Raw genomic sequence first — 23880 nt, forward strand, 5'->3', positions numbered from 1 at the left:
TGGAATCTCTTCATAAGAACCGAACTTGGGAATTGGATCGACTCTTAGAACCTGCCTTGAGTTGTTGGATCGACTCATGCTTCCTCTCAGATAAGTTTATAAGTTTGGATTTGTTTTTTGCATACTTGTCACTTGAACTTGACACAAGTTTTTGTATGAGTTCTTGATTTCTTCTTAGTAATTCAATAAATGGTGATGAATTTGTCATCTCAATTGATGGATCTGAATGTTACTCATTTTTGAAACTCCAATGAGAAATAGATTGAAAATTGTATGGCTCTAGTTGTACAGGTCTTTATTTCAACTGATCTTGTTTGAGGAAAAGTAATTAAAATCACAAATTAATGCAGGATTCCATGGGAGAAACTGAAGAACCCAGTATGATGCAATTGATGAAGCAAGAAATTCAAACCCTAAATCGCTCTTGATGGGTTATAATTTCTGAATTGAACCTTATAAATTTAAGTTGCAATTGATGGAGGTCCGATGCAGGTAAGATGAATAGCAGTTAGTGCTTCTCTGGTGCAGGTCTGATGTAGTTTAGGTTTGTTCTTTGGCAAAGGTAGGAATTTCAAAATTCGGTTGGCGAGGTCTTCGAACTGGATGATCGATTGAATAAAAGGAGATAATGCTCTGATACAATGTGAATAAACATGTGTAAGCATCAATTAGATGAGAACTGTGAGACTTGGAGATGCCATGAAAGCTTTAGGCCGTAGCCCCTGTGTATTCAATTGAAGTAAAAAGTGCCTCGCACAAAACACGATTACAAGGGATAAAAGACATGGCTAAAACTTCAAAGAACTACTAATATGAATAACCCCTAACTCTAGAGAATTACAAGAGTAAACCCCTGAAGTATATATAAGAAACACAAATTAAATAGCCTCTAGCATTTCTTCCTACATATTTTCCTATCTATCTTAAATGCATTTTTTTCGATATATCTTTCTATCTATCTTAAATAAATGGTGATACGTGTCATCATACAAGTAAATTAAAATATTATTATTTTCTTCAAATATGAACATGTCATCATTTAAGATAGATAAGAAGATATATAAGAAGAAATTATAAGAAGATATTTAATTTCTCTATAAGAAAACATAAAGCGTGCACAAACATTGCTTATTTATTGAGATTTAGGAGGAAATCGTATCCCTAATTTTTTGGAATTTTACTTTATAAGATTAAGGATTAGTAAAAGCGATATGAACAGGAAAAACTAAATAGATATTTTGGGTTCCAAATTCATGACAGCACAAATAATAGGTGCTTTACTTGAATTCATCATCAACATTACAGATAAAATACATTTGGGTTTAAAAAGTACATTATCATCCCCACATCAACTTCTCGTAAATGACATAAAGCATCAACAATCACATCTTGAAATGAAACTTTATATTCAAAACAACTAGTGATCAAAACCTTGGCTTTTGAATTTGTGGATATAGCCTAGGCTTTTTTGGCTTGAAGAGATTCCTATAACCATATGTTGACCGATAAACATCCATAACAAGATAATAGTGCAGTCTCGCAAATAAAATGATTGGCAAGGATATCAACATGCTGATCATAACTGGTACCCAAATCAATTTGTCATGGAAAAAGGTGAAGAAGCTGACACCAAAACCTACCAACATTGCTGTGATTGAGAAAAAAAGTGCTGCTAGACCTTTCACTAATTTTTTGGGTAATGACTCCAAGAAATCATTTTCAGCATAGCGAGATATGAAAATGGATAAGAATATGAGGATCGAAATGGAAGAAAGTGCCAAAGAGATGGCATCTGATATGACAAAGACTATGAATGCTCGATGGTGAAGAAAGATAGGAATACCATTGTTCTGGTTGTATCCACCTGGAACTGCAAAAGCTGCTGCGAATGCTATGGAAGCTATGAGCGCTGCTGCTACCAAGCACTGGTTAGCTGTTTCTTTGATCCACTTTTCATTGTCGGAAAGTAGATATCGGTGTTCGTCCTCAAACAATTCATGTGGTGTTAGTTTATATTTGTTCCTCATTTCCTGATAAGAAGGAGGGACCATATCTTTTACTTCCTGCACAAATCTATTATTAGAGGATGCGACAAGCATAAGATTTGACATCATATATATATATATATATATATATATATTATATATATATATATATATATATATATATATATATATATTTTGAGCATGTCATGCAACTAGGCAGATATGTATCAAACAAGAACTTAATGTAAGTATTGCCCTAGATATGTACTTTTTACTTGGCAAAAAGAAGTACCTTGAACCATAACACTTCACGTTGCATGTCTTGCATTTGTAGAGCGCGTCGTGAATTGTCTTCGCTTTCCTTTTTTATGACCATCTTACCGACTTGATGTAACATATTGCATCCATCATGGTCTACGAGAGATGTTATCATATCCTTCATTGAACCGACCTCATGGAGAAGATTGTAGATATCCTCATGACGATGTTGGACAGCAACATGAAATATGGTTTGGTTATATTCATTTGTCTTCCATAGTAAATCTGGATATTGGTGAATAAGCTCAAAAACAAATTCGGTGTTTCCTATTTCGGCAGCAACAAATATTGGTCCCAATTGGCCATACCCAAGACCTCCCCCTCCCCAACTTTTTAGATCTCCTATAATAATGTTGTCAACTTCAACCCTCGGCAGTTTCATAATATTTCCACATATCATTCTAAGCAATTGCATGGCGTAACTAGGTTTTTCTGCAAGCCCAACCTTCTTCATACAAATGACTGCAAAAACTGAAAACCACATGCTGCAAAATAAGAAAGCAAGTAGACAACGATCCATATACTTTTGATACAAACGGATGGATGGATATTATGCTGTGCCTTTGTGGAAGAAAGTACAATTGAAAGATTAACAAGAATGATTTCTTATTTTCTCCATGATTATGAGAGAGTACAGTGAGATGTAGCCAAAAGAAGATCTGGAACAATTTAATATCAGATGATCAGTTCTTGTTCTACGTACCCCATGATAGATTAATTCAGCTTTAGTTCCTTTATATATGTCTAGTATAAGTAGGGTTGCGTTTTAATATTTTATCTATGGAGTTTATTCACGTTTTTTTGTTAATAAAGCTTAGGAACAAAGCAATTTTCCCAGTAAGTAATTCGTCCCCTTTTCTTCTTCCATTCTCCCCGTTCGTCTGTTTTGTTCTTCTTCTGTACCTTGGTGATCAAGGTAATTTCCAGATCGTTTGCTTACACCCCACACACATGTAATCAAAGTCAGGAATGACGAAAGACGTTTACACTTTTGCAGAACAGGGCCCAAAACTAAGCAAGTAAATCGAATTGAACCCAAAATAAGGCTGGTTACTTGATTAGTCTATAAAAAAGTTAATTAAGAGGAAAGAAACCCACTTTGATGTAAGGCTCTCCAGAAAAAAAGTGGTTTTGTTATTGCAAATGCTTCTGTCTTTCGAGCCAACAATTCGAGTACTTCCCTGTCAGCACTGAGTTCTGGCAAGTCGGTCACTATTTTCAGAGCAACATCTACAAAATGTTAAAAAATCAATCAATTAATTAATGAGGTACGTAAGGTTTACATTACAATTGAATTGGAATTTTATCCGTCCTAATTCCTAACGGTGTCATCATCTTCTTGAAATGTGTGTACGTAAGATATTGATAATTATAATACCAAAGTGATCAAGCTTAAACATAGAAATATTTGTTGTTACTGTTTTCAACCTTGTAATTATACAATAACAATGAAAGGTGTGAATAATAACCAATAAGATCGACTTCAACACATTTTTGGAGAACCTGGCTACGATTCTGATCTGTCCAAAAATCACCAGTCATCTTGTTAGAATTGTCATATAAAAAATTCACCATCTCCCTTTCTCCATATAAAGAAGCCATGTGGAGCGGCATCATTCCTTCACGACCAGCGATATCCAGCAAGGCCCTATTCTTTTCCACCATAATCATGGCAATACCGACATTTCCTGATGCTGCTGTTGCTATGGAACACAGAGCTGTGTTATATTTAATGTTCTGAAGTATTAGCTGCTCCTTTGACATCTTTATTACCAATTTTTTCACAAACTTTTCCATCAATTTACTTGTTTTTGCAGAGGCTGCAATGTGAAGCGCAGTATCATAATTTTCAGTGATAGCGAACCCCAACAGATCTAGGTCTTGGTGTTCGCCAAGGATGTTACTAATAGCTTCCCAGTCACACTTCATTGATGCATTATAGAGAGGAACGCAAATGTTGTTGTAGTCGTCTCTATTTCCTATTAAAGAAATTGCAAAATTTAAGTTTAATCAAGTACTGACAATAAGCTATATTTTTGTCTAACACATGTTTCATGGCTAATTTCTATTATCCTGAATTTAAATATTTTCATAGAATCTGTAGAATATATTAATGTACTGTTGTTAAACCTCCATTAATAATAAAACTTATTCCAAAGAATTTTATATTTTTTTTAACTGGGGTAACCCGACCCAATGGATCAGGATGGCTCAGGAATGCACAGGCCACCAAACAATTTTATATTTTTTTAATGTACTGTTGTTAAACCTCCATTAATAATAAAACTTATTCCAAAGAATTTTATATTTTTTTAACTGGGGTAACCCGACCCAATGGATCAGGATGGCTCAGGAATGCGCAGGCCACCAAACAATTTTATATGGTCTAATAAAAGGTGTCATAAAAAAGAGCTTAATTGTTACTAGTGACCACTGTTATCGGTTTTAAGTAACCTAAAAACCGGTTGTTATTGAACCAGTAAAAAACCAGACGGTTCACAAAAAACCGGTTTAAACCGGACTGGTTCGACCAAAATAACCGACCTGAATAATAATTAAACCAGAGGCTTTTAAAAAACAGGACCCCGGCCAAGAAAACCCAATAAGCGTTTTCTTTTGTTTATGCTGAATCAATTTGTGTCTGCTATATATAAAGCAATATAAGACTATTTTTTCATTACACCCACCGATGTGGGATAAAACACAATGCAAAATTGGATATCTTCTTTACCTTTTCTACTTTTCTTCTTTGGCTTCTAAAACAAACATATATTCTTAATCAATACTTTAAATCAATTGTTAATTTCAAAGAAATTAATTAAACAACTTTTATGCTTATATATATATATATATATATATATATATATATATATATATATATATATATATATATATATATATATATAATATTGTTCGTTGTTAAAGAAAATCATATTTATTAATACTTTATTGTGCAATATATTCTTCATGTTCTTTATATATATATATATATATATATATATATATATATATATATATATATCCGGTTTTTACGGTTTTTAGGACCGGTCCGACCGGTTGGATCAATTGAACCATCGAACCTTTAAGATGGCCGGTTCGATGTCCGGTCCGGTTTTCAAAACATTGCTAGTGACTACATACTTAATCAGACGGTTCATAAACTCTTAAATAGGGTTTGAGAGCAATATACAAATTCTAATAAAAATAGTGCCATGTTCATTAAAATGCTTTTATATATATATATATATATATATATATATATATATATATATATATATATTACTACTTTATAACTTATACATAATGTGGGCTCCACTATATTTTAAGACTTCCATCTAAAAACAAGGAGCTTACTTATCAAGTATTAGATCTAATTTTAAAGGTATATGATCATTGATCCATGTGAATAACAACCAACCAATCAAAAAAATAGCTTAAAATATATCATCTTAACAACATAAAATATCATATTTTATGCACAAAGAAACACATTTACTACTCCCTCCATTCAAAAATTATTGTCAGAAAAAACACGCAGATTAAGGAAACATTAATTACCATTAACTTTATTAAATGAAATAGCAATTAACTAATAATGAATGGTATTTATGTAAAAATAATATTTATTTTTAGAAATGAACGATAATTTTGGGACAAACTAAAAAACATTGACTATTATTTGGGACGGATGGAGTATTACATATAGCTATGTTCATAAACACAAACACATTTTAAAACTAAAAGCTAATGACCCCACCATCGACTTGTGCTTGTTTTCTTCTTGATTCTGTGAAAAACAAATCACATCCACAAATCCTATCTCGCCTTCAACAACAACTTAAGCCACCACTACTACCATACACCATTACCAGCACCGTCACCTCCGTATTCGATTACCACTACTCTCGAACACCTAAGATGCTTCTGATCTCTCTCTCTCTCTCTCCGCACACGAATATGGTAAAAGCTTTCAGATCTATGTGCACATATGTAAATGTTATTGATTTGTGTGTGTTTGATGTAGATCTTTGTGAGTATAAATTTGTTTGTGTATATATAATTTTTTTGTTTAGCTATATGTATGTTTATGTTTAAATGTGTATGGAGTATGGTTTATGATTTTAGATATCGTTCTCTCTCTCTCCGCACACGATTATAACTTTTTATTATATAAAATATGTTGATTTGTATAACTTTTATATATACTTATAAAGGAAGGATTTCTCCTTTCACCACATTCATTTGAAACTCTCATGACTTTTAAATATTTTTTCTAATAATAATTATAAGTTGGTTAACAAGGTTAAATAAATATCAAATCTAAAGTGTAATCATATGTAAACTAAATTTCAATATTAAAATAATATCTTTATTTCTACTTATAAGGTTATGTTTTTTAACTTGTAACATGTTATACTTAATTTATTAGTTTTAATTTGTTGTTGGATGTAAACCATTATCATATTATAGATATAACTTTGGAACAATTTATACAAAATACATAAATTATTAATTTAAATATAACATTACAGAGTCAACTTAAATATAAAATTTAGGGTAACTTCAACAACTCAAAAATATTTTATAAATAGTAAAAAGTGATAAGTTGTAGTTTCTTTTTAATAATGATTATAAGTTGATTAATAATGTTAAATAAATATCAAACCTAAAATGTAATCATAAATAAACTAAATTTCAGTTTTAAAATAATATATTTACTTCTACTTATAAAGTTATGTCTTTAACTTTTAACATATTATACTTAATTTATTAGATTTAAAATGTTTTTGTATGTAAACCATTATCAGTTTAAAGCTACAACTTTTGAACCGTTTGGAAAAAAATACTTAAATTGTTAATTTAAATATAACATAACAGTATCAACTTAAATATAAATTTCACTTCTACTAAAAAATCAAAGAATATTTTGTAAATAGTTAAAAGTTATAAATTGTATTGATAAATGCAAAAATTAAATTGTAATATCAATTTAACTAAAATATTTTCTAAAGATATTTTTATAATCGTTAAAAGTTTTCAAATAAATAGCTTAAAATAACTTACAATAACAATAGTTAAAAATAACTTTATATAAATGATTATATCGTTATATTTTTATTATATTTTTATACGATTATAAGCATTGTCACTTATAAATAATTGATGTTTAAATTAAAATTTTAGAATATGTAGAAGTTAAGTTTTATCACACATGTCAAAGTGCTAAGTTGTCATATGAAAATTTTCATATGTATATTAAAGAAAATGAAAGATTCAATAATAAAATAGTTACGGTGGGAGTTATAGCTATAAGTCTATAACACTTTGACCTCTTTATAATTATAATTATATATTATTATCATTATCATTATTTTATTTTTAAGCTTTTGAAAAACAATATTAAAAAATGTTCAAAGTATATTATAAAATCACTGGTTTTAAATGTTTTGAAATCATGAATACATTAATATTAGTTGTATTCTCGTAATGAATTATTGTATAATATTATGAACATTTTCCTTTAGAACTAAATAAAGGCATTGCAACTGTTTAAAGATAGAAAAGACTAGACGATTTTATATATGAAAAAAAAAACATATTGTTTATTAGACGTGGATGCATGTTGAATACTGTATTATGATTTAAAAGATTGGAAAGCCAAAAAAAAAATATTCTATTCAAAACACTAATAAAAATTTGTATTTAACTAGTGTTTTAAAAACCGATTCGAACCCGCCGGTTCAATAAAAAAACTGGTTTTTAAAACATTGTATTTAACCTAAAATTAATATATATATATATATATATATATATATATATATATATATATATATATTCCCAAACAAAAATATATTTGTATCTCTAACCCTATTTTTTCAAATTGGTAATAAATTGGTTCAAAAAACTGAAGGGAAAGCACCATGAAACAAAAAAAGAGAGGAAATTAAATATAGGAATAAATTGGTTATCTCAAAAAAATTGATAGCTACCAAAAGATCAACGGTTTAGCGGTAAGGAGTGACTCTCGCATGAGAAGTAATGGGTTGACGTTTCAAAAAAAAAATTTGATAGCTGACCAGCTAGCTTTTCAATATTTACATACCTGAGACAATAGATATTAACGAAATTTAATATTATTTAAGAGAAAGATAATTGTAAAATTTATACAAGTCTTGGAAGTAAATCAAATTAAGAGTTGAATTTTAAGAACTTTAGACGATTACAATTAATATATGATAGAAAACAACAATGTATAGTGACTTTGAGTACCTTAACTTATATACCTTTAAGAATATACACATTGCCAATATATATATATATATATATATATATATATATATATATATATATATATATATATATATATATATATATTATGCAATGAATTTTGAATCCACAACTTTATGTCATTATTCAGCAGTGAATAACTGAATAGTCACAGGTTAAGACTAAAATTAAAATTTATTACAAAAATTCACATATATAAATTTATAATAGAATCATAACATTATAATGAATATATGAATAATCAAACATTAATATTCATATTAGAATTACTTCAACAATAAATAAAAATAGTAAATAGTGTGAAAACGTAAAAACATTATCTATATGTTATTGTTTTGTAATGAATCCCATATATATATATATATATATATATATATATATATATATATATATATATATATATATATATATATATATATATATATATATATATATATATATATATATATATATAGGATTCATTACAAAACAATAACATATAGATAATGTTTTTACGTTTTCACACTATTTACTATTTTTATTTGAACATAATTCTCTCTCTCTCTCTCTCTCTATATATATATATATATATATATATATATATATATATATATATATATATATATATATATATATATATATATGTTTGTGTGATGTGTGTGTGTTGGGGGAGGGGGGGAGGGGTTGTTTACCAAGTAGATCTCCACAAGGTAGGTTTGGCCGACTAGATGAAGTGCTTCCGGTGTTCATTTTCTAGACCTGCATGTATAATTTTCCAATATTAGTAACTAAAAACGAAAAAGGATGACACCATCCATTGGGTGAAGCTGAAACTACCTGAACTCCAAAAAAAAGTCAAATTTATTTGATGAATTGCTAAATTAGTATATATTCATTTGTGGTTCATTAGTTGGATTGAGAGACATATAGACATAAAAACGGGTATGTATACTTACAAAATGCATCGGGGTGCATATCTTAGCTACAACAGGGGATGACAAGGAGGGAGTTATAATTAGACTATGCATGGCAGTCATTGAGACAGTTGTAGAGTTTTAGAATGTTATAAAGGGAGAAACTTCAAGATCTATACATGGTGGTGATATTTCCCCAATAACTTGTTATGTTATGAATTATATGAAATCGATGGTGGATTTCAATAAAACAATAACTTATTTGTTACTAGAGGCCGACATCATGACTCTCATTCTTGGTTCTTCGATGAGACTGAAGAAAGGGATGCAAAGGAGCAGTGGCGCTGTTGTGGGGTCCGTGAACGCGAGTGAGAAGCGAGGAGCAAACAGGGAGGGAATCCGGTGGTGTTTGTGATGGTCGGTGTTCGGCGTTGTCTTTTGATGGGGAAGAGGCAGAGGAGGGCATTGCTCCCGGCGATTGCAGGTACACGGACGGAGGTATGCTCCGGTAGCCTCCTGTGTTTCTTCCTTTGATCCGGTAATCCAACAACTAGGGGGAGAGAATGGCAACAAAAGACTAAAATTGGGAAGTGTTTGTTTTTCTTTGTTTGTAAGGAAGGGAAAAACACGAAAATGGGGTTGTTGGCCATTAACACAGAAAGGAGAAAGGAAGCAGCAAAACAACAAGTTTGAGGGGGACAAGGGTCTCAATTCTTGACTGATCGAAGGAAGAGGAAGTTAACGGAAGCATCCATGGCCAACATGTGATCTTCTTCTTCATCTTATTTTGATTTGAATCCATGGAACTTTAGATGTTTGGGTTTTCCTGAAAAAAAAGTATGATAATGGATGGGATATAACTCATGGTTGTTTGGGTTTCGGTATTTGACATGGGAATCCATGGGTGTTTGTTTCTTGAATTCATGACTGGGAATGAATGCATATGTGTGTTGATGATTCAATCCCAATTCTTTTTAAGGAAGGAATGAGTTGGAGTGTTAATAATCTGGAATGGTATAGAACAACCATTTTTTTTATCTTTCTAGGATTTTAGCTTTTTGAAACTATCATGATTCTTTTCTACTTCACCTGTTAATCTAGTCTGGTGTTGGTCTAATGAGGTCTTTATTTTCCTTATTTTGACTTTGTTTATGATTAGTTATTCCATAAACATGATGATTTATTTTGATTTCTTTGAACTAATTTCATACTTTTGATAATAAAAATTCTTTAAGAACATTCAAAACCATTTTGGGAAAATACTTACAGTACAATCTTGCAGAATAAACAAGTACATTATTCTGTTAGAATATTCAACAAAGAATTCTATATTCTGGTAACGACCCTCCACCAGTCAAGCAAGCGTGGGTGAGAGTGGACACCCATTAAGTTGCCATTTTATAGGCAACAACCTTATACACACCTTATAGACCGACTTCGTGAATGAGGCGTACTAGCGGTAAGATGACTTTGATCTTATACATATATATATATATATATATATATATATATATATATATATATATATATATATATATATATATATATATATAACTTATAATATTATAAGTATAAGGGTAGAATTTTAAATTTTAAAATTCTAAGGGTTGGAACTAAAGTTTTAACATGACTTTACTTGTTCCAAAACTTGAGGGCAAGTTTTTTAAACTTTCAAAACTTTTCATTTCTTGTAACTTATGAGTTTATTAGGGTATTAAAAATGAAGACTCTTCATTTTTATAACCTATGTGTTCTTTTTAATGGTTTTAAAGCAAAGTGACTTTTGGTTTTCCATAACTTGAGGACAAGTTATGGACTCCATTAAAACACATAATGATCAATAATTAATCTACCACATAGGTTACAAACAATTCCTATGATCATCTAAACATCATAAGATCAAGAACATGAACATGAATACTTTCATGAATCAAAATTACACTTACAACTTTGTAATTTTGATAACTTGTTGTTGTAAATGGATTAGCAAAGACATTACACCATCTAAAACAAGTTTTCAAGTACCAAAACAGTTTAGGGTAATGTTTCTAGTCCATTTCCAGCAACTAAAGTCGAAAATCTGCATTCTGAGGCTCCTACTCGCCGAGTGCACAAACCTACTCGGCGAGTAGGTTGAAGATACACATGAACTCGGCGAGTCCCCCCATGGACTCGGCGAGTTCATCAGGCAAATTGCACAAAATCGACCTTTTACAACTATTTAGCACAAATAACAAACAAACAAGCCTAGGCTCTGATACCACTGATGGGTTTTAAGCATTCTTACACTTCCTAAGTGTACATGCAACCCTAATAACCTTGGATCTATGCTTGTCTAATTATCATGCAAAGTTGAATTCCAAGGTTATATTCCTATCTAGCATACATGGGGAGCAATTTCTAACTTGAATGAAAGATAGAATAACTTACCTTGTTGTTGCTTATGTTCCTTGAAACCTTGTGAGCCTAGCACCCCAAGTGTGATGCCTCAAATGCTTCACACAACACCAAATGCTCTTGGAAAGACTTTTGAGAGAATACACACTTCTTAAAATCGGCCTAGCCCTCTTGTTTCATATGTGTAGCCGATTTTGGTGGAGAATGGGACCCTTATATAGTGTTAACACATCTAGGGTCACAAATCCGGTGCGACAAACACTATGGCTGATGTTCTTAGTAGACGTTGCGGATTGCTAGCATCCTTACAGGTACGGATCGACGTGTTTAAGCATTTTTCTACACTTGACCCGGATGATCCGAACTTCTCTGGAATATGGACTGCCTGTTGGGGAGCTCTAACATAGGGATACTCCTTACATGATGGGTTTTTGTTTAAAGGAATCCGGTTGTGTGTGCCTCAATGCTTGTTATGAGATGCTATCATCCTTAAGGGACATCAGGGGCCTAGCGGGTCACTTTGGTACAGAAAAACGCTCCAGCATGTCAAGGAACGTTTTTTTTTGGCTTAAAATGAGCATGAAGGCTTAAAGAATTGTGGATCGATGTCGCACGTGTCACATAGCGAAGACTCATCATTCTAATGTCGGCTTATATACCCCGCTACTGGTCTCTGACGGTCCACGGGAGGATGTTAGTCTTGATTTTGTTAATGATTAAGGTTTAGGCTCAAGCCCTTTAAGGTTTAGATTAGGTCTCTTATGTAACCCTATTTATATGAGGTTTAACCTCACTATTTATCAATGAAATAATCTATTATATGGTATCAGATCTCTAGCTTAAAACCTTACTTCTAACCACAACCTATAGCCGCTGCCCTCCACCTCCAGCAACCTTCTCTAATAGTCGTCGGAGGTGCCGTCATTATGTTCCTTATTTTTCCGTTTCTTCTCTTTTCAGCCTAATAATAAAACAACTGGATGGCACCAAACCAGAACACTTTCATCAACTTCTTCTACTGCCTCGTCTACTTCTGCCTCTCACCTTCTGCCTCCTCGGTCGGCCACTTCTTCGGACCTCTTTTCCGATTCAGCCCCTTCTGATGTTGCGGCTGCCTCTCTGATGGCACATTCTCTGCCAAAAAACCTCTGATCTGTAGTCGTTTTTTTCTCTATCAACATTGCAGTCGATGATCTCGCTGGAATTGGCTCCGTCCGCCGCGCAGCTCGAGCCCCCTTTCTTTCTCGCTGCCTTTCTCTGGATCCCTCTACCACCGGTTTCATGATTGTTATCATCGTCGCCGATCCTCTCTTCTTATGCAAAGGAACTGATGTTGGTCGTCGCTTCTTCTCTCTCATTCTCCAACAAGTAGTTGTTATCCGTTATCGTTTAAGCTCTGTCACCGCCGTTGCCGATGTCTTCATTTATGTTATGATTTATGTTTTTTGTTTTTCTAGTTTAATCGTCCCCTCCCGATCAAACTGTATGTGTGTGTGTGGGGGGGGGGGGGGGGGGAGGGGGGGGGTTAGTGATTAGGGTTTAGGCCCAAGCCCTTTCGGGCTTAAATTAGGTCTCTTATGTAACCCTATTTATATGAGGTTTAACCTCACTATTTATCAATAAAACAATCTATTATCTGACAGATTTTGTGGTAGGACTCCCTTAGACCCAGCGATAGAAAGACTCTGTTATGGTGGTGGTGGACCGTTTCTCGAAGATGAGTCACTTCATTCCATGTGCCAAAACGTATGACGAGTCAAATTGCTCGTCTCTATTTCTCCGAAATCGCCAAGTTGCATGGTGTTCCGAAGGTGTTGACTTCCGACCGGGATGTTAAATTCGTGATTCATTTTTGGCGTACGTTGTGGAAACAGATGGGTTCCAGCCTCAATTTCAGTAGAGCGCACCACCCTCAGACCGACAGTCAAACAGAGGTGACTAATCGAAGTCTGGGAAATCAGCTACAAAGCCTTGTTGGTTCGAACCCGAGACAATAGGATTTAGTTCTCCCCCAAGTTAAGTTTGTGTATATATCCATGGGAATAGTTGTCTATGGTCGAAGCCCATTTACACCTCTCGACTTAGCTCCATTACCAGTCACCGAATATTTTAGTGCCAAAGGGGAAGACTGGGCTACACTAATTAAACTTATCCATCAACAGGAACAAATTACCAATAATAACATTGTCTATCAGAGACGAGCCAATATGAGGCGCAAGAAGGTGGTGTTTCAGCAAGGCGATCTCGTGTGGGTTAATGGCAACGCGTACAAAGTAGATTTGCCGGGTCATTATAATGTGTCGGCCACCTTCAATGTCGCTGGTTTGTCCCTGTTTCTTCCTGAGCTAGATAATCCATTGGACTCGAGGTCGAGTCCTTCCGACGAAGGGGAGAATGATGCAGATTGACCGCTTGATTCAAATACCGGCCCAAACCTGGCTTGTCGATAAACGACCCGTTTGAAGATGGCTTGCTTCTGGAATCTCAATCCTAGTTTATTTTTTTAGCTTTATCTATTATTTTCATGTATATCATTTCCTTATTTAGTTCCTGGAGGATCTGTTTTGGCTTTTAATTCTCTTGATTCTTTTTGTTTTTGAGCGACAGATTTTTTGGTTCAGAAGTTTTGTGAATAAAAGAGATTCCAGTTGTTTTTTGTTTGTCTGGAACCGATCCTAGTTCTAGGGAAAACGACATCATCAAACCCTAAATCGCTCTTGAAGTGGTTATAATTTCTGAATTGAACCTTATAAATTTAAGTTGCAATTGATGGAGGTTCGATGCAGGTAAGATGAATTGCAGTTTCTGTTTCTCTGGTGCAGGTCTGATGTAGTTTAGGTTTTGTTCTTTGGCAAGGGTGCGAATTTCAGAAATCGATTGGCCGAGGTCTTCGAACTGGATAAAAGACATGGCTAAAACTTCAAAGAACTACTGACATGAATAACCCCTAACTCTAGAGAATTACAGGACTAGCCCCTGAAGTATATAAGAAAACATAAACTGTGCGCAAACATACAGGTTCCTTATTTATTGAGATTTAGAAGGAAATCATATCTCCGATATTTTGGGATTTTATTTTATGAGATTAAGGATTAGTAAAAGCCATATGAGCAGAAAAACAAATGAACGGGTTAACGGATCCAAAAACTAAATAGATATTTGGCGTTCCAAATTCATGACAACACAAATAATAGGCGCTTAAGTTTACTTGAATTCATCATCAACATTACAGATAAAATACATTTGGGTTTAAAAAGTATATTATCATCCCCACATCATCTTCTCCTAAATGACATAAAGCATCAACAATCACGTCTTGAAATGAAACTTTACATTCAAAAACAACAAGTGATCAAAACCTTGGATTTTGATTTTGTGGGTATAGCCTAGGCTTTTTTGGCTTGAAGAGATTCCTAGAACCATATGTTGACTGATAAACATCCATTACAAGATAATATTGCAGTCTCGCAAATAAAATGATTGGCAAGGATATCAACATGCTGATCATAACTGGTACCCAAATCAATTTGTCCTGTAAAAAGGTGAAGAAGCTGACACCAAAACCTACCAACATGGCTGTGATTGAGAAAAAAAGCGCTGCTAGACCTTTGATCAATTTTTTGGGTAATGATTCCAAGAAATCATTTTCAGCATAGCGAGATATGAAAATGGATAAGAATATGAGGATCGAAATGGAAGAAAGTGCTAAAGAAATGGCATCTGATATGACAAAGACTATGAATGCTCGATGGTGAAGAAAGATAGGAATACCATTGTTCTGGTTGTATCCACCTGGAACAGCAAAAGCTGCTGCGAATGCTATAGAAGCTATGAGCGCTGCTACTACCAAGCACTGGTTAGCTGTGTCTTTCATCCACTTCTCATTGTCGGAAAGTAGATGTCGGTGATGGATCTGAAACAGTTCATGTGGTAGATGACCAAAATGGCCGACCGGTTTTTCTTGACACCGAAGAGGGACCATATTTTTTACTTCCTGCGCGCACAAATATATTTTTCAGAGGATGCGATAAAGATTCCATGAACGGAATCAATGGTTGGAATATAATCTAGAATTAGGGTTAGTTTAGGAATTTTAAGAAGTAATTAATGTTGTTATTTACAGTTATGAATGAAGTTAGTGTTAGAACCGTTATTTTTTGGTGGTTAATCATCCACCATCGTGATTAGTCACCAACCATTGTGTTGGTTCAGATGTATATATATATATATATATATATATATATATATATATATAAAAACACCATTGAGACTTGTAGACTAATGAAGGTTTTAATCTCCCACACATGTGGGACAAGAAGACTTGATAACCTTCCGCTAGTTTATTGCCATCACTCTCCGATGTATTAATATAAAAAGAGAAAAAGGACAAGTAAATTTCTTTCTCTCTACACAACTAGTTTTTAAGGTCATCGGTTACGGCATACATTTTGACGCTTATAAGCCTACATGATGTTCACGCGTGAACACCGCCCCACAATCGCGTATGTGTGATGTGGATTGAGTATACTCCACAGCCAATCGCATTTGTTTCTTCCAAACGTTCAAAAATGGGACGACAATCTATGGAGATATGATTTAAATGTAATTAAATGGTGTAAATAAGGAAGATTGAAGCTTTAATTTTCACCACACTGGTTTTGGTCAAGAAGAAAACAATATGGGTATTTGGGAGTAAAATGGATATCAAAGAATTCTTCAATTTTGTTTTCAACTGAAGTTACAATTATGATCCCTTAGATTGTGTCTCTTAATCTTATTATACCATCCTACTTACCTTTGAATTAAGTTAAACCCTCAACTATATATAAATATATATATGTTTATTTAATTTTAAAAATTAGTAATATGTTTATTTAATTTTTTTATTAGTAAAATTATTATTTAAGTTTAAAATTATGTTTTTTTATTTAATCTAATGATAGAAAATAAAAATAAATAAATAAAAAGTATAAATGATATGGAGTTATAATCATTTCGAAGTGGTAGTAGTGTGGTAGGGAACAAGGAGTGAAGATGCGTGTTGCAAATGTGAAAACACTTTTCTAGCAAAGATGTAGTGACCATACCCGTTAGCCTAATTACTTATACAACACCGCTAGCCACAGAGAAAGGAAGAAAGAGGCACAGAAAGCTAATTAAAAACTGGAATCTTGGCAAAAAGAAGTACCTCGAACCATAACACTTCACGTTGCATACGTTGCATTTGTAAACCGACTCCTGAATTATAGTCACGTTTAGTTTCTTTTGCCAACATCGCAGCTAGATGCAACATATTATTTCCATCTATGTCCACGACAGATGTTATCATATCCTTGATTGATTCCCCCACCTCATGCAGAATATTGTAGATATCCTCATGACGGTAAATGATAGCAACATGAAATATAGTTTGGTTATTGTCATTTCTCTTCCATAATAAATCTGGATATTGGCGAATGAGCTCAACTACAAATTCAGTGTTTCCCATATTGACAGCAACAAATAGTGGATGCCAATTGCGATAAGCTCGGCCTATTATTTCTTTGTTTCCCAAAATCCCTTCAATTTTAGCCTTCGGCAATTTCATGATATTTCCCCATATGATTCTAAGTAGTAGCATGGCATCACGGGGTTTTTCCGCAGGCACGACCTTCTTCATACAAATGACTGAAAAAACTGAAATCCACATGAAGCCAAATAAGAAATCAAGTAGACGACGATCCAAATTCCAAATACTTTTGATACAAATGGATGGATGAATGTTGTGCCTTTCTGAAAGCAAAACTACGGAACTAGGAAGAAATTAAAGTACAATGGACAAGATCAACAAGAATGACCCAAAAATGATTTCTTAATTACTCTATGAGTATGATAGAGTAGTACAGTGAGTTGTAGCCAAAGAAGATCTGGAATAATTAATGTAAAGTTCCCTGATCTACACATAGAATATATCTAAGCAGGTAAGTCGATCGAATTGAATCCAAAATATGGCTGGTTTAGTCTATCAAAAAGTTAATTAAGAGGAGAGATACTCACTTTGATGCATGAATCTCGAGAAAAAATGTGGTTTTATTATTGCAAATGCTTCTGTTTTTCGAGCCAACAATGCGAGTACTGTGCTGTTAGCACTGAGTTCTGGCAGGTCGGTCACTATTTTCATGGCAACATCTACAAAAGATCAAACAATCACTTTTAGTTAATGACGTAAGGTTTACATTACAATTTACACATCCAAACAACTCTGTGCATACAAGCTAATCAAACAGGAGGCATATATACAATTTAATTAGAATGTTATATCCATCCTAATTCCTAAGGGTGTGATAAGATATTGATAATTCCGACTCATGCATGTATAGAAAGAAGAGTGAGCTAAAATTGAGCCAAAATCAATAGGTCTAGATGACATCTAATTAAAGTGTTCCAAGAGTACCCCAAGTGAAATCCAGTGATTCTGGATGAATATATAGCAACATAAAAGGGGACAGTTTTATTTGCTGTTATTGTTTTCTTCCTTGTTATGCAACAACAATGAAAGGTGCAACTATATATAGCTACTTACCAAAGAGATCGAGTTCCACGCATTTTCGGAGAACCTTACTACGATTCTCATCTGTCCAAAAAGCACCAGTCATCTTGTTAGATTTATCATAGAAAAAATTCACCATTTCACTTTCTCCCGATAAAGAAGCCATGTAGAGTGGCATCGCTCCTTCGTGACCAGGGATATCCAGCAGGGCCTTATTTTTTTCCACCATAGTCACGGCAATATTGAGATTTCCTGCTGTTGTTGCTGCTAAACACAGTGCCGTGTTATATTTTTTGTTTTGAAGTTCTAACTGCTCGTTTGTCATCTGATTTACCAAAATTTTCACAAACATTTCCATTAACCTGCTGCTTTTTGCGGATGCTGCAATGTGAAGCGCAGTATCATAATTTTCAGTGATGGCAAACCCTAACAGATCTAGGCCTTGGTGTTGGCCAAGGATGACACTAGCAGCTTCCCAGTTACATTCCATTGATGCATTATAGAGAGGAACGCAAATGTTGTTGTAGTAATCTGTATTTCCTGTACAGTAATTAATGCAAAACTTAAGGGTAAATAAGTATTGACAATATTACAATAAGCTATATCTGAATTTAAATATTTTGATTAATAGGATATGTTAGTGTACCTCTTGTTAATTTTTCATAAAAAAAAAACAATTTTCCGTTGTATAATATAAGATGCTTTTATCACCAAAAAGAATTTGTGATTATGGTTAAGCAGATCGCGTAATAAACTGCTAAAACTTGGGTATGAGATAGCAATATACAAATTTTATTAGGAATTAGTAAAAGAGACAAGGGTGTCAAGTTCATGATAATCCTTAAATGATATAAGAGTTTACCAAGTAGATCTCCACAAGGTAGGTTCAGTGGTGGACAAGGACGACTATCTGAAGTCGATTCCTCGATTGAAGTTGCGTGTGAGATTTCGGTGTTCATTTCCGGATCTGCGTAATCACACTATCAGTTAAGGGTGTTCATGGTTCGGTTTGAAACCGGCCAAACCGCTAATTGGTTTGGTTTCGCGGTTTATATTTTTCTGAAGGGTTTGGTTTGTGGCTTCAAACTTTTGAAACCGTAATGAATGGTTTGGCTTGTGGTTTTAAAGTGTTCAAACTGTATATTTATATATGTATAATATTAATTTAAAATCCAAAATTAACTTTTAGATCAACCCAGTTCTAAATCACAATACTTTTCATTTCAGTTATCACTTTTCAATTGGAGACAAAACTTTGTTTTCCAATTTTTCATCGCAAAATGTAGGGAAGCATCACAGTTTAATCGGTGGTTCCTGTATAGCTGTATTACAAATATTTGACATTTCATATATTTTGATTTTTTAGTAGATTTTATTACTTTTTTAACAGATTTTATTTCACAGTTTTTGTTGACAAAATTAGTTTAATAGGCTCGACTCAAATGAGCATAAAAAACCCAAACCGTTAGTAACGGTTCAACTTGGTTAAATTTTAAATTTTCAAAAGTTAGGCTTCGGTTTTCGATTGACAAAAACCGTTACTAACGGTTTGGCTTCGGTTTGACCCAAAAACCCAAAAGACCGAACTGTGAACAGCCCTACTATCAGTAATTGAAAATTTGAAATCCAAAAAGGACACCTAAACTCTAAACTCAAAGAAGGATGGGTAAAAAAACTTACTTGAACAATCAGTATGTGACTATGTGTTGAGGTAAATATTTTAAGTAGGAGTGAGAGAGCTTAAAACAGAAATGGATCTATATAACGTCTCCTTTGTTCCAAAGGGGAAGATGTACAAAATGATTTATGAGTAAATTAGAAATTTGGTCCCTCTATTTTACTAAAAATCAAAGATATGGTTCAAATTTCCATTTTGTCCCAAAAACATCCCCGTTGTTTCAACTCGCTGTAGATGTACTCCATAGATAGATGTTATGTCTAACTATCCATAGTTAATTTTTGGGTAAATTACACGGATGGTCCCTATGGTTTAAGGTAATCTGCATGGATGATCTCTAATAACTTTTTATAACTCGGACGGTCTTTTTGTTTTGGTTTTGTTGCATCGCTGGTCCATGAATGACGTACAAAGACTATTATACCCTTATGTTTTTATTTTTTAATTGTCTATTATTTTTTTTTATTGTTTTTAAATAAAAAAAAAAAAAAAAAAAAAAAAAAAAAAAAAAAAACCCACTCCTCACGTTAGCCCCATTCACCCTCACCCAATTCTCTTTTTGCTCGGTTCCCTTTTTAGAGGGTGTTTGGATAGGGAAAAAAGAGGGTGCTTATTGCTTATCCCTACCACTATAAACTAAGTTTAAGTGTTTGGATAGAATACACTAAAAATCAGCTTATTTTGGTGGGGATAAGCTAAATACGCTAAATTTAATAAGCATCTCCCCCCTTGCTTATAGTTTATTGCTTATTTTTAATCCAAACACATTTACGAAAGCTGGTTTCTCTCACCGCTATAAGCTAATAAGTTATAATCTAATTTATCCAAACACCCTCTTACTTCTCACCCATTTTCCCGATGACCACTCCTCCGACGAGAGACACCAACCCATCAACAACCAGGTGAGATTTCTTCCCTCTCATCTCCTCTTCTCTCCGCTCCGCTCGAGATTCCTATTTGAAAACCTCTCTCTGCATCACTACCCTGTCGGATCCCCATTGATTGATTCCAATTAGGTTTTGTGGTTGGAACGGGAGGCAGTTAGGGTTCATGGTCAGAGCGTCGTCGGCAGCGGTTACTACATCGAAGACGGATTTGAAATCACTGCATCGGGGTTCTCCAGCTTCTCTCTACTCCTTTCATTTTTTCCTATTATCTACAAATAAACTAGATGCAAAAAATTATTTATGTTTACAGGTTGCTTGTGACAAAAAATGGAAGAACATCTTGTGTATTTAATTAGATTTATGATGATTGTGGTTTGGAACTAATATAAAAGCTTGTTTCTCAATAACCCTAAGTAATCATCCCCAAAATCACGCTTCTATGCGATTTTATGGATTTTATGGCATCAAGTTAGAATTGTGGGACACTTGATTCATTGATTGGGTTTTGATTCATGTTTCATCAGATTTGTTGTGTGTTTGCTATTTGTATTTCATCATATTCTGGCTTTAAGATTTCAGTTTGAGGAGGGTCATTGACGATGGTTATGGTTTCCGGTGGAGGTTCAAAAATACGTGAGAGAGAGAGAGAGAGCATATGACAGTTTCAGTAGAGGGGGGGGGGGGCATATGCATTTCTTTAGTTAATTCATTATCGGAGACAAAGGTGAGAAGAAGGTAGGTTTCATGGAAGAAGAAGTTCATTCCCTGGAGGATCTTCGACCGAAATGAAAGGGAGGGAAATACATGATAAATCGGATGGAATGAGGTGAAGGGGGTGGGGGCCATTTCTAGTTTTTAATATTATAAATAATCAATTAACAATAAAATAATTAAAAACGAAATAAATAAGGGTATAAATGTCATTTCTAATGTGGTAATGACTAAACTAGAAACAAAATCAAATAACATGGACCATCCGAGTTAAAAAAAAAAATCACAAGGATCATCTATGCAGATTACCCTAAACCACAGGGACCATCCGCGTAATTTACCCTTCACTTTTCTTCCAATGAGAACTTTGTTTTTTAACCCGACAAAGAAAGAAATATACTAAGACCAAATACACAAGCGACTCAAACTTTTGCTATTCAACTATTTTATAAAATAATTACAACGTATTTTACACTTAATTGTCTTTAAGTATAAATTGTTCAAATTGATCATTTTTTATTTATTCTAAATCTAAATTATATTAGATATATTTATTAAAATCAGGTAAATCTTATAGTGAAAAGGTTTCAGTTTTGTCCATGCTAAAAAAATTGACACATATTTTGACACTTTTTATATGTTAATATAGTTTAAATATAATTTTTTTATTTATATTAGCTTATTTAGTATAATAAAAAAAATTAATTGTGTAAGGAATATATTACATACACTTGTACAACTACATAATGTAATTTACAACGTAACAAAATATAAATATGGAAATCTAGTATGACAAGCAAAATCTTGTAGTCATATACTATATGTTATTATTAAGAATCCATGATATCGTGAAAAGTTGTAACTACACTGTGAAAAGAATATATATATATATATATATATATATATATATATATATATATATATATATATATATATATATAGAGAGAGAGAGAGAGAGAGAGAGAGAGAGATGTGACCTGGTTCCACTTCGGCTATATGCTTCGTCTTTGATGATTCCGGCGGACCTGCGAGGTCACGGCAAGAAAGGGCCGTCAGCCATTCTCCGGGAGGGGGCTCCCGGGAAAACGCTCCGACGGTCAAGTCAGTGGAACGACTTGGAGTTGTACTGTGAGTAAACTGAGAGAGGATCACTTACTTCCCAAGGCACCTGGAGTAGCCTTTTATACTAGACCCTTCTGGCAGTCCATACGGGACAAAGGCCTCAGACCCGACAAGATCGAGGGTGCTAATTGGTGGATCGTGCTCTTTAATCTATCAGAGCCAACGATTGGTTCAGGTAGTAATGCTATGAGCATCTACCTTGCCGTCTGAGACTGTTATATTTGTCTTGGATAGGGATGTCAAAGAGTCCCGTGGGACCCCGATCCCGCGGGGGCCCCGTCCCGTATGGGGGCATTTGTTGAAAAAAATCGGGGACAGGGGCGGGGGCAGGGGCAAGGTTAACCCCCGTTTTAATTTCGGGGGCGGGGGGCGGGGGTTGGTAGTCCCGTCCCGAAACCCCCTTGGGGGCCCCGTTAATAAATTATATAAATTGACATATGTTAATTATATAAGTATAATAAACAACAAAATGATTTTTACGTACAAAAATTCAACAAAAAACATGTTTTTAAGTTGTTTGTAACATGTAAAATTATGTTATAAATATCTATTTGTTATCCAAAAAATAGTTTCTTTTAGCTCAAACAAGAACTTATTTTAGCCCAAATAAGTTAGCCCAAAATCAATCGGGGGCGGGGGAACGGGGGCGGGGGCGGGGGTCAGAAAGGGAATTCGGAGGCGGGGGCGGGGGTTGAAAGAATGGAGATTTCGGGGGCGGGGGCGGGGGCGGGGACGGGGGAACGATAAAATTTTGGGGGCGGGGCGGAGGATGCAATCCCCGTCCCGTTTGCCCCCGTTGACATCCCTAGTCTTGGAGTGGAAGACGCCCTTGGCGAGGCCAAGCCTTCCTCCACGAGCACCCTGCTCTTAGGAGCGCTGACGGGCGCTAGGTTCCATCGAGCTTAGCTGTAACATCTGGAATCTAGAAGGTTAATTATGAAAATAAAAACCTCATTTCTAAAGGTCAACTCGTTGAGTTTAAGGCATAAACTCAACGTGGAAGTGTTGGTCACGCGTGTTTTTGAGACCAACTCGACGAGTTGGACGTGGTTTGGGAAACCCTAATTTCGGG

The 23880-nt window shown here is 34.1% G+C and overlaps 2 protein-coding genes across 2 annotated transcripts; both read right to left on the minus strand.

The window, feature by feature from the left end:
- Nucleotides 1–1276: 1276 nt before the first annotated feature.
- Nucleotides 1277–9330, minus strand: LOC145058234 (uncharacterized). The gene is made up of 5 exons (XM_079006158.1): nucleotides 9263–9330; nucleotides 3773–4282; nucleotides 3402–3533; nucleotides 2278–2774; nucleotides 1277–2063 (listed from the first exon to the last, which is right to left on the minus strand). The coding sequence occupies exons 1-5, from the start codon at nucleotides 9318–9320 to the stop codon at nucleotides 1425–1427; spliced, it is 1836 nt and encodes a 611-aa protein (XP_078862284.1). The 5' UTR covers nucleotides 9321–9330; the 3' UTR covers nucleotides 1277–1424.
- Nucleotides 9331–15069: 5739 nt separating this feature from the next.
- On the minus strand, nucleotides 15070–20180 carry LOC145058166 (uncharacterized). Its single transcript, XM_079006078.1, has 6 exons — nucleotides 20091–20180; nucleotides 19273–19377; nucleotides 18444–18950; nucleotides 17918–18049; nucleotides 17070–17557; nucleotides 15070–15875 (listed from the first exon to the last, which is right to left on the minus strand). The coding sequence occupies exons 2-6, from the start codon at nucleotides 19367–19369 to the stop codon at nucleotides 15234–15236; spliced, it is 1866 nt and encodes a 621-aa protein (XP_078862204.1). The 5' UTR covers nucleotides 19370–19377; nucleotides 20091–20180; the 3' UTR covers nucleotides 15070–15233.
- Between the last annotated feature and the right edge of the window lie 3700 nt (nucleotides 20181–23880).

Source organism: Lactuca serriola, chromosome 6 (genome assembly GCF_051521515.1).
Source record: "Lactuca serriola cultivar US96UC23 chromosome 6, Lser_US96UC23_V15, whole genome shotgun sequence".
Taxonomy (NCBI): Eukaryota; Viridiplantae; Streptophyta; class Magnoliopsida; order Asterales; family Asteraceae; genus Lactuca; species Lactuca serriola.